The 12,825-nt window shown below is 33.1% G+C and overlaps 1 protein-coding gene and 1 long non-coding RNA gene across 2 annotated transcripts; one reads left to right on the top strand and one right to left on the bottom strand.

Moving 5' to 3' along the window:
* The first annotated feature begins 4,606 nt into the window (after nt 1-4,606).
* LOC138319502 (tetranectin-like) lies at nt 4,607-6,974 on the top strand. Its single transcript, XM_069262657.1, has 3 exons — nt 4,607-4,871; nt 5,999-6,166; nt 6,724-6,974. Exons 1-3 carry the CDS (start codon nt 4,607-4,609, stop codon nt 6,972-6,974), a joined length of 684 nt encoding a protein of 227 aa, XP_069118758.1.
* A 4,147-nt stretch (nt 6,975-11,121) lies between these two features.
* On the bottom strand, nt 11,122-12,284 carry LOC138319939 (uncharacterized). Its single transcript, XR_011208051.1, has 3 exons — nt 12,170-12,284; nt 11,862-11,980; nt 11,122-11,321 (listed from the first exon to the last, which is right to left on the bottom strand). It is a non-coding gene; the product is annotated as an uncharacterized lncRNA (long non-coding RNA).
* Between the last annotated feature and the right edge of the window lie 541 nt (nt 12,285-12,825).

Here is a 12,825-nt window from a genome sequence, read left to right as displayed (position 1 = left end):
TGTATACCATTCCGGTTTAAAAAAAACAGAGAGAAATCTTAAAAACCGAAAAAGTCTTGAAAACCTTAGGATATTACTGCTTTACAAAAACTAACGTTTAATCCAACAAATAATGTAAATCCCATAAGTATAACTATTTGTACTTATCAATATTTATTATTCTACTTTTATCATTTTTTTGCAGTGAAATATAAAGTTTTACAGTGAACATAGAAGCGATATAATTCACTTTAATGCCAACATCATTTGCGATATTTTCACTCGCTTTTGACCAATCGGAATGCAGCATTAACAGTGAAAATATCATTTTGATTGTTAAGTCATTAGTTTGTGCATACGACGTAATAGAAGGGCAAATAACTCTGTGCAATAACCTTTGGTGGATGTCCTCTGTAAATGGAAGCAAGAAAACAAATATTATTGTAATAAATTACCACGTTCATATCTGTACTTAATTATATGTACGAGTTCAGATATTGATCTTAGTCATCTATGCCTATTTTGCACCCTAACCTTGTTGTTTAGTTCAAATATTTGTTTTCCGATCTTATTTTTATTGATGTTTATCAATAACACATGAAGTTATCTATCAAACTTGATAATTGGAGAAGACATTTACAAATGACAATTAACAATGTACCCTATCTTTGTTGTTTGGTTCAAATATTTGTTCTCCGATCTTATTTTTATTGACGTTTATCAATATCACATGATGTTATCAATCAAATTTGAATATTAGGTAATTCATTAATAAATGACATTTGACAACAAATATTGTCTCCATTATTATTCCATTGAGTACAGCAAACATAGCTTCGGTCATTTTGCTCTATGTTTAGAAACTGAGATGACAAAAATAGAATAGTCCTTTTCTCTTTATGAATACCAGTGATATTTTTTCTCATGAGGATGAAACTCTATATTTTTCACTTGTGTTTCGCACTCCTGAAAATATAAGACTTACATTAAATGTCATAAATTGTGAAAACTTGTTGCACTATGACAAATAATAATTGAAATCATTTTGAAATATTCACAGTCATAGAAATATTAACGTATGTTATATGAAAACCAGTTTTATCGGGTTAGACGTAAATATTTAAAGATGGAATTCCGATTGCGATGATCATTACGTCAAAGTTCAGCCGCGCGTGAAACACAAGCTTGGGTTTCGAATGTCATATCCATTGTCCAAATGGACTGCACAGGTTAATTTTTATTTGCATATGACGTTTTACAACTTCCTGTTTATCACGTGAATATATTATATGCGTGCATGCTGTCTTGCCCTGGGTAAGACAGGGAAATCTTATGCTCACCGGAAGTGCAGATATCTCTGTCCGATGGGATAGAATACTCTATCTTACACATGGGGACGTATATGAAGCTACCACGCCTTATACAATTACTAAATTGAATCCTGATGATTCACTTGTGCTTTGGTTTTCAGTTATTTTCTAATGTCATTAATTTGTTTTTGTGCATTGCCGGTCACTTTTTGAATTGGTTTAGTGGAGTCTTCCATAAAATAAATACGTCTTCATACTGTTGTGATATTTGCATTGTATTCTCTTTAGTTTGTTTTTGATACTTTCAGCGTCATTTGACTGTCGTCGAATCTTCGAGCTGTTATGTTGTAGTCTGTTACTTTATCGGTCATTCCTTCACGGAAGATTTGAGTTTAAAGTTATACACATGTGTCGGATTTGTCATACTCAAGGCCCAAGAAGAGCTTTTTAATATGTTATAATGTTATTCACCACTAAAATTACCAATATTTTTGTGAGTTATGATATCAACAATACATAGGTTTCATAAGTACAAAAAAAGAGCCGAAGTGAGTTTGGTAGTAGTGCATCAAAAATCAGGTTAGTTACTGTATTTTAGGTCAGTCAAATTTAAACAGAAAACGTGTAAAATATGATTTATTAGCGCGGATATATATTAGCGTAATTCGGTTTTTCAATGACGAAAATACCCTTTTACAAAATTTAGTGCTGAACATGAAATAGCGCTTCAAAAACAGCGCAAACAAGCGCTAAAATCGCTAAAATAATGTTACCACTAAAAAAGGACGCTTACAGTACATCTACAGTGCAATGGAATGAGTACAGCTAATCTACACATCTAAACATGCATAAAGCATTAAACAAGAATTTAACAATAAATACATTCTGTGTTAAAATTAATGTTTAGAAGGCATCATAAATGTTTGTCCGTTTGAATGATTTTCACAACTTAATTCAATGGATTACTGAAGACAACATTTTCACACATAACTGCCCAAGATCTTAATTCCTCCTTTTTGTTTTTACGTCATGAATTATCTTTCTAAAGATTAAAAAGGATGATCTGACACATTGAGAAGTGTTCGTCGTGTATTGCTCGTTTTGCTTGCATTATGCACATCGTGGCATGGTTATTTGGTGACAGAAATTTTAGTAGTGAACTTTAATATCTAAGGTTAAGATGGATGCATAGACACTTTTTAGCAACTAAGTTATGTTCAACTACACCAAGAAGTGATATATAGGAATACAAAAACCCACTTATTTAAACATGGTCTAAAAACCTTATCTTAAACCTCATCAGATTTGGATATTGTTTTGAGTACAGCATAAATGAGTTCGTAGTAAAGCATGAGATATATATGTGTGTGTTACAGATATATAGAGGATATTCCTCGTTTCATGATGAATACCAGTTATATTTCATCGAGTGAGATGAAAACTAATGTTTTCACGAGTGCGAAAGACGAGTGAAAAATATAAAGTTTCCACCTCATGAGATGAAACGGTATTCATAAAGAGAAAAGGACTATTCTATATTTGTAATCTCAGTTTCTTAATTTGGAGCAAAGTGACCGAAGCTATGTTTGCTGTACTCAATGGAATAATAATGGAGACATGATAAATGTCATTTATTAATAACTTCTCCAATTATCAAGTTTGATTGATAACATCATGTGATATTGATAAACATCGATAAGAATAAGATTGGAGAACAAATATTTGAACTAAACAGCAAAGTTTGGGTACAAAATAGGCATAGATGACCAAGATCAATATCTGAACTGTTACATATGATTAAGTACAGATATGAACGTGGTAATTTATTGCATAACATTTATTTTCTCGCTTCCATTTACAGAAGACCATCACTACTAGTTCCGCCAAAGGTTATTGCGTCAGTGTATTGTACAGAATTATTTGCCCTTGCGACTATTACGTTTTGTGCACAAACTAATGACTTAACAATAAAAAATCAATAAACACAAAGTCCCTTTTAGCGAATGTCTGCTTTACATCCGATGAGATAAATTTAATATAAGCGTGTCTTAATATTTTATATATTTTGTTGCTTATTCATGTGTACGGCAAAAAAAAAAAAATAAAAAAAATCGTTCTGCGGTAAGACCTAGTTTAAGTCAAATAAGCGCCTCCTATATCAGATCCCATTCCACAGCAGAATCAACACACTAACTATTACCGATTTGCTGGCATGGATATACGCATCTGTGTTTTTTTAATTATGTATATATCTTTCTTAATTGGTAAGTGGTATATTTAAAAAAATAACAATTAAAAATATCAAAACGTGATATTACCAATGCATACCAACATAATTATTTCAAATCAAATGATGGTAGATTATTTTAACCTCTGTTATAATAATATCAATGATCACTTTGTGTGTCGTTATACTAAGTGGTTTCATCCATAATTACCTGAAACAAAATGTCACAATGAAGTTCCAATCAATGAAAATCACTCCAGGTCATATTAAACTAGTGACATACGAGCGAAACCACTGGATATCAGGCGGATAGTGTGATAAAGCTCCATCTTTCATATTTCTGGCAGCAAGTCACAGACAATGTATTTATGTGTTGGAGTATTATCAGAGAGATTCACGCGTACAAATGTGTTTCAGGGTTGGTTACTGCTCTGATTATAGAACAGACCTAGTTTGCTATGGATTTAAATAAATCCGAGAACTAAAGTAAGAGCTGAGAACTGTCAGTAAATAATATTAACTCGTAAGTTGATTATTTTATTTCTTAGAATTGATAGGAGCTAAAGGCATTTCCCCTTTTATGTTTTCTGTGTGTTAGCAAATGTTACATTAATTTATGAAATGAAGAGAAATTTATCGGTAAGACTACATACCAGGCTGATGTATTTTTATAGATATATTATTTAGAGAACAGTGGTATAAACGTTAGAAGTACACTGAGAATAGAAAAGCTGGACGCAATATGATAGGCGATAAATGAAGTTGCTTTTTCTGATGAATTGTTCTTTTTTTGTTCATTAATATAACTACTTTTATACTATGGAATACTATTTGTTTACACAACCGGAAGGTTACAGCGTGATGATGAAACTATTTTCTTCTTGGATGTCCGATATTAGTCTTTGAAAACAAATGCTTAAATAATCCAAGTTTATTTGAAAAAACAACAGGTACATAAACGGAAAAAAATAATGGCCACATAATTAAATTGAATATCTTTAATTTTGTAAGCACACGGTGCCGTAGTTAACTTTAAATGTTAAATTTTGTAAATCCATACTTTACCACTGTCTATCGATGTATTGTATATATGAGCCACCGTTGTCTGATATCCTCTGGTTACTGGAAGGTTGATCGGGCGTATCACTGGAGCAACACAACTGGTGGCATTGTCTACACAGTAACAGGCAGCAAATTATCGAGGATCGACTGTGCTGACATTTGTCTGTATAACTCGGACTGTCTGATGTTTGGGTACAGCAACGTCACGGGAACCTGTCGTGGTTTCCGGTACCTAGAACACAACCCCGTGTCGATCCTCGAGGAGTCAGAGGTCATCTACAAACATACACAATGTAAGATGCTTTACAAATTATTTCAGCATTAATGTGACTATTTTTTCTAATTTAATTGGGGTATGAAAACCATTTTGTTTATAGACTGTGAATTCGCGGTGTGAAATTGCACAAAGGTTTGTAAACAAAATTTACAATACTTCATAACCAGGTGAAATAGTAACATCAATGTTAATAATTAATTTATGAGACTACTTTATGAAATACGTTTAAACGTACGATTGCATTTTTTTAAACGATTGTCCAACAAATCATACCATGTGCCTATGTTGTTATGTAGCTTTTCCCAAAAATATTACTTAAAAAAAAAGATTATTGCGATAAAAATATTAAAGAAATGGCTCAGACATAAAGTATTCAATCTACGCAAATACAAAATATACATCCAAAGACACAACTGATATGTTTCCTTTCCGAAATATCTTCTATAATTACACAGCTTCGTATTGCAAAGGGATATTTAAATTAGTGTATTTCTTACACTGTTGTTTAAGTTAATACTGGTGTTGATCTCATGGTTGTGAATGTCAAACCAAACTAGACAGGTGCTGGGTAGTAATTGTAAATCATATGATTTGTTTCCAACATTTCCTGTAACCCTATAACATGAATAAATCACATTGATTGTAAATACGACGTAAAACCATAAACCCCATTCCACTTAGCTTGCATGCTTTTCAAATTTAAGATATTCATTATATGATATGCACGGTGTTCAATAAATTCTGTTACATTTTATGATCAATATAAAGGAATAATTTGGTTCTGCCGAAAATCATCATTTTCGTCACAATTTCATCAACACTTTAAAGATATTGGCATGTGAAAAGGACAATATACATGCACTGTGAAATGTACACAACATCATCTGAATAATTAAATCCTTTCCGTTCTGAGTTACAGAATTTTTTTAATTTTGTATTAGTATTGTTGTTATGTAATAAAAAAATACCTAAAAGATTTAGTTGATCTGTTTTTGTCAATATATGAAATTATGATTGCACTAATTATAGTGTTTTAAGTTCTGTATTAAATAGAATTTTGAACTTTGAAAGTAACTTAATTATTGAACACCCTATAATATTGTGAACAAATATAATTACGTTTTATTAAATTTCCTACTGTAGGTTGTCATCTAGCGGGTTATATATGGATGGAGGACGGATCTTTATGTGTAAGGATTCACAATAACAGTGTGACCTGGTACCACGCAAGAAACCTATGCGTAAATGACCATGGCCGGCTAGCCATTTTAGATGATGCTAAAAAACACCAAGCATTCTTCGATTATATAGGTATGGTTGTTAGATAAATGAATTATTTGTCAGACTATATGAAACAGTGTTTTAGTGTTATCTAAGTTATGCATACAAAGTCTTTATATAAAGAAATATGTTTAATAGATAAGTCTGACCAAAAATATCGACACATCGAATTGAAAACGTATTACAAAAAATAAAAGTTACTTTCAACACAATATAATAATTTTGTAAATGAAACCGATATCAGAAGGAGTATTGTAGTCAAAAAAGTTTAACAAATAGGTATTAATAATTCATAATTAATAATTTTATAATTTTAGCAATATTTTAGGAAAGTTTGTGAAATTTTGGCAGCCGTGAAAGAAATTTTATTTGCAGAAATTAAGGTGCATCTTAATAGTTAGCTAAATACAACGGAACACTTGGTTTAATAAAATACTTTTGTTATGATAAATTGTATAGGCTATCCGAACAGGTCAAGTTATGTTCGGAATATACATGTATTCAAAACCAAAATCAATCTTTCGAGTGATGTATTCACTGCTCCATTTTTTGGAAACACGACTGTGATGCTAATTTATTGCTTACAGGAGATGATTACAAATATGATGCATGGTTAGGTGTCAACGATCTGAAAACCGATGGGTCACGGGTTTGGCTTTACGGGGCCGATCTTAACACCTCCTACTGGCCTTTAGTCGAATTAAACGATAACACTTCGACGTACCTGCCAAACCAGGCAAATGCTGATTGCGGAGCAACAATGAAAAATAGAGGAATTCTTGATATCCATTGCTTGGATAAGATTCCATTCATTTGTCAGAGAATAGACTTAGAGTAGTCTTGATGGACGATATGACATGAACGTGGCAATCGATGAAGTTTCCAAGTTGTCGATGAAAAGGGAAGACGTCTTAGTTTTCTGATAGTGTCAAGTGATTATCATGTGTCTTAGTTACGCAATCCGTTTGTTAAGGTTCAGATGAATGTGTGATGCATTCTCATTACTAATTAATGTCTACAGAAGAGTAACGAAGAGATCAATTCCGGAACATATGAACGATATGGACTATAATAGTATAACGGTAACTGCTTATAAAATAAGATGAAATACTAAGTCATCTGTTCCCGTTTTTTATCATGAAATGGTGAATGTACAAGAAGAAGGTCGTAGAGTTTTATTTTTAATATATTCAACCCTACATGGACACGTACTTTTCTTGGTATATATATATGTACACAATATCAAAGAAACACAATTTAACGAAGCATGACAATCGAGGCCCGGATAGAACACGAGTCAATAAATTGTCAAATTGTTAAATTGTGTTTCTTTGATATTTAATATTTACTCAACACAATGTATCATATACACTATGTGTTGTTGATCCAAAGAATTAATTTGACAATTTCCACAGTGATCATGTCAGCATATCGAACCGACTATCACTTCGTCATAGAATCATCCCTTTTTGGGGATGTGGATGTGGCGCAGTGGTAGAAGGCGCAGGTATGTTTTGCTAGGCGATTGGGCATATTCTTACAATACGCAGCATAATGAAACTTGCTGGTATATGTGACCACCATTGGTATCGTGACATCAGTCTTATTACAATTCATGAATTTTGGACAGTTTGAAATCCGACTAAATCAACCTTGTGATTATACGTAGCCGATGAGGGCATGACATCCGTCTAATTTCAATTATTGCATTTTGGACTGTTTGTAATCCGTCTAAATCATTTTTCAAAATAAAAGTGGCCCATGAGGCCATGTCATCCATCTAATTATTTGTTTATTTGTTTGTTTCTTGTTCTTTAGCTTTTACAATTGTTAGTTGATTCATCGGTTTTGCCATACAAAGTGATATTCATCCATCCTTAATTTCTTTTCTTCACTTCATTGTGTACCTGTTCATTTGTTTCTTTCTTTCTCTCATTCTTTCATTTTTCTTCTTTTTGATACACAATGTACATATATCTCGTATTAACAATTGTATGCATATCTATATTAGGCACAAAGAATTTAGTGAAAGTCCCATTATGTTTTTATGATTGTTCTACAAACTAAACATCGATGATCCTTATGAATTTATCATTACTCAATTTTGTTAAGATATGTACAGTTTCGACAAAAATGCGTATTAAACACACACACATATGTATATATATAACACGTAAATGTATATGTCTGAAAATAGCCTATGTGCCTGTACGTACCCGGATGACCACCAGGTAAATTCCAGCGACATCACGGGGAAACTTAGAACATGTTAAGATTTATTCAAGATTTAAAATGTTCAACTTCATACAACTAATTCTTCTTTCCGAAAATAAAACCACAATACTTCAGTAGAACTGTATACTCCATTCTGACGACTTTTAACGTGCACTTGTACGCCAAAACTACAAAAGAGTGAAGCATTACTAAGTAGAGAATACATGTTTGAATACAAAAAAGGAAACTTTTTTTTTTCACATAAATTTTGACATATACAATTATAAAAAATTTGATAAGCTTTTGAAGCTGTTGTACACTCGATTATTTTGTTAGGTTTCGATACAGTAATGCGGGACAAAGTAGACAAATAATCAATACTAGCACTAAAAGCGGTAAAAGAAATACACTATTTAAATATCCCTTTGCTTACGAAGCTGGGCAATTGTAGAAGTTATTTCGGATAGGAAACATATATCAGTTGCGTCTTTGGATGTCTATTTTTATTTTATTTGCTTAATTTGTATACTTTATGTCTGAGCCATTCCTTTAAGATTTTAAACAGAATAATGTATATTGCTTTTTTATATAAAAAAAAGTAATTCTTTTGGAAAAACTACATAATAACATGGGCACATTTCCAAAATGCTTGGTTTTCTATGTTAATGAAATTGTATGTATAATGTGATAAAAGAGGCTTACCCTGCTGGGAAAAGAAATTTGTATATCAAATATACAATTCGGCTTATTATGCAGTAAATAAACAGTTGCCTGCACGCGTATATGTAAATGCATAAATTATGTAAATGGCCGATAATGTAATCTAGACGTATGTGTGTATCATCTATCTTTTTCATAGGGATATATCTCTGTTGTTTAACATCTATTAAGCAAATTAGGATGAAAACATGCTTTATGTCTTTCATATTTATGTAAAGAGCAATGCACATATATAGAACGCTGTAGAAACCTCGAAAGGACATGTGGACGGTTAAACAGAGGAAAGAAGGCTAGATGTAAATAATGGACGATAAACACAAGATTGTTCAACAGAAGCTGTACGGAAACTAGAGGCGCAGGTCTAGAGGGCCTGTATCGCTTACCTGGTTAAGGTAGGAAATATCTCCACATGCCAGTGACCTGTAGTTGTCCTCAGTGGCCATCTGTCTCAAGGTAATTGCTAGTTTGAGACAGCTGAAAGGGGGTGCCTGTATTTAGTCTGCTGCTTCTGGATGACTGGTGCCTCTCTCTCCAAGATACTATCAAACATCTCGGTGGTCAATCTGTTGAAGCTTCTGAAAGCAGCAGAGTCTTTTAATATAAGTTGTGTGTCCAGGAGACTAGTGTAATGACCATACTGCTGTCTTCTTTCTGTAGTGAACCATGGCCTGGTCCAGCTGCTCCTGATAAAAGGTTTTCTCCCTCCTGCTATAGGACATCCTCCCCTTGTCTTTGCTGTTCTTCTTCCCTCTCCTCCGCCTCAATGGCTAGGATGTAGTTAAACAACAGGGAGACAAACATCATGTCTTGTTAAGATAAATCATGCTATGACAAATCTGGAACTTCTGGGTCCTGTTGTTCTGCCATCGTGTTCTTGAGTCAAAGATGCAATGTTTTTGTGGATGTGCTGCATATTTATATAGGCTCTGGATCGAAAGCGACATGAAATCGTCGATTTCGACATTTTCCAATGTATAACAGAGCGTAACAATAGACAGCAGGATTTAATAATCGTATCAAAACCTGATACAATATATAAGCGTCATAGTCACATCAAAACGTAATAAAGCTTATCAAAGCGTGATTTCAAGTGTCACAAAGCCGGAACAAAGCGTGAGAAATAGTTACAAGTCGGGAAATATTTCGTCCAAAAAACGGCAACCAATTAGCATCGGAACGTATCAGAACTTTTTAGAGCTAAGGGCTGCCTTCGACTGGCAACTCTCGAGTAAGAATCAGGTTATTTATAGAAATATCAAACTCTCTGTCAGTCGAATACTTCACTCCGAGAGTAAGGCCGATTTCGATTTAAAATAAATCAAAATAAATAACATGTACACTTCATCCTCTTGAAGACAAATCTGTACAAGGTTCTACCAATGTTCCATCCGTATCAACATTAAATCGCGTTATGAAAAATGATCTTGGAATGTCGTATAAGAAACTAACAAAAAGTCCTCAGGAAACTGAGCGAATCAACCACGATGATCTTGTTTTCCGGAGTTAGCCGTTGTAGATGCGTTGGATTTCCCAGCTTCGTTCTTACAGTATTCTATCTATTTTTTCCGACAGGGTGGCTACGTTTAACAAAACCAAGGTTAATTGTACAATTTCTTGTGACAAGACTGTAGTATGTATGTGTATGTAATAACACTTTTTATATGTACCAGGTGAATCCAATCTTTATTAAATGTTTGAAACGCACAAGTTTTGTTTTTGTATGCAATCGCACACACTAGGACTTGCGGTCAACACTTGTAGACACACGATAAGCCTCGCCCCTTCCCGGCGCAGAACCAAACAGCAAGGTCGTTTGCAATAGTGTGTCATTGTTTGGCTGATTATTTTCATTCAATACATTCAATACTTGGAATATTAATGTTGAAAATGTATCGTCCACACTTCACCGCGCAGTGCAGTAAAACAACATTGAATGTTTGAATATTTGAATCAGAACGCTCTTCGTATTACCAACAACAAAATGGAATAGAACGAAATAAGATGAACGATATTTTGATTGTTCTTTAATTGGTGTCTTTAATATAAATGTCTGGCCATTGGTAAGACTGTGTCCTTATGTTGACTTATCCAATAGACAATAGACTGATCCATCAGCATTTGTGATAGATGATGTTCTGTCGAGACACTAGATGTAAAGGGTAGAGGTCATACCATCTGAACTGCTATCTTCGCATGGTTCTTAGATATCTTTATGATGTTGAAATGGAGTCATTTAACCAATATGAATTCCCTGCAAGTTCAATACATAACTGTCAGTACTTAGCAATACTATTTATCGATTTAGATCGTTCAACAAAAGCGTTCAACGAAATATCCCCAAGATAGGAATTTAATAATTAAATATATGCTTATAAAATATTTACATTTTCGGCGATGACGTGGCGTTTGTGTTGAAACTACTGTATACTTATGTTTCTACACACTAATCAATTTGCGTAATCAATACAAACTCAACAAACAATATAATAAAAAGAACATCGTAAACAAAAAAGATCAGGCTAAAAAATTGTTGGTTAAAAATCCGGAAAAAATCTAGCTGTTTTCATCAAAAAACCAATACGGCTAACTGATCAAAATAATTGACCAATCTACAGGCGAGTTGCCTTACAGAAGAAGCCTGATTATCTAGCCCGTGGTAAAGCTCAAATAAATCCATATTGGCAAAGCAGGGGACACAACTTTTAAAACCACATTAACAAATTATAAAACTCCTACTATATAATTAAATTAAACTAAAAGCTTTTACAAACACTGAATGTGTTATGCTTACCGTAACATCATCCGGGCTCTGGTATTCATCCCCGTTATGGAACCGTTTATTGGTAGGCAAACACAAACAAAGCGAGTCATTGACGGACACAATTAATTCCGGAGAAACCTCTTGTTTTTCTGAAAAAAAACACCCAGATTGATTTATCAGAATATTTTATCATCCTCAATGATATATACGCATTCTTAAAGAATATATCACAGATTATTTCACTCAATTACTAAAATAAAGGAAAGAGAACGTTGCAGAGACAGCATTTTTGTATTGTTCGCATAAATATCTACATTTGAATTCATAATCCTATTTACCTATGCATTGTCGTGTCATAAAGCTGACGAGCGATCCGATTAGCAGCACAGTAATGACACCAACTGGCTCTAACCAACGGAACGAAAGTGAATACAGTACGTCCAATCCATGCCTGAAATATAATACATCACATCCATACCAGAAATACAATATGAAATAGAAATACAACAATATTGTTTATTTCATTACAGTTTTATGTAAACCTATATCTATAATATTTGTTATATATGCTACAGTAATTAGTCAGGAGAAGAGTTTCGATAACTTTGACCATAACAATGAGCTTTGTCTGTAAAATTGTCAACGATACCGAAGTAAACAAGTATTTACGATACAGAATTTCAAAAGCTTAAGTAATATAGAAATAATCAAAGTATATTGTGAAAATCACGTTGAATGTAGCGTAAAATATAAACAGAGACACGTGGTCAATGGTGATTGAAAAAAGAGTAATTTTGACGTCAAGAAGTTGCAATGAATGTGTGTATTACATCTCATAAAATTGTATTACACGAAATATATGTACATGTACAGCTTTTCATCCAAATAAAACACATCTATATTTTATTTTAAAATTAAAGGATTGATCATTACGTAAAAGGCATAAATATAATCACTGTATGAAGTACATATTGATGAAACATGAATATTTTAC

The sequence above is a fragment of the Argopecten irradians genome, chromosome 3, assembly GCF_041381155.1.
Source record: "Argopecten irradians isolate NY chromosome 3, Ai_NY, whole genome shotgun sequence".
NCBI classification, from domain to species: Eukaryota; Metazoa; Mollusca; class Bivalvia; order Pectinida; family Pectinidae; genus Argopecten; species Argopecten irradians.
Note: the sequence above shows the minus strand (reverse complement) of the source record. Positions and strands in the feature narration are given on the sequence as shown.

Coding starts and splice junctions, on each gene's coding strand:
- LOC138319502 (XM_069262657.1), top strand. CDS start 4,607: ATGAGCCACCGTTGTCTGATATCCTCTGGTTACTGGAAGGTTGATCGG. Junction 4,872..5,998: donor CATCTACAAACATACACAAT/GTAAGATGCTTT, acceptor TTCCTACTGTAG/GTTGTCATCTAGCGGGTTAT. Junction 6,167..6,723: donor AGCATTCTTCGATTATATAG/GTATGGTTGTTA, acceptor TATTGCTTACAG/GAGATGATTACAAATATGAT.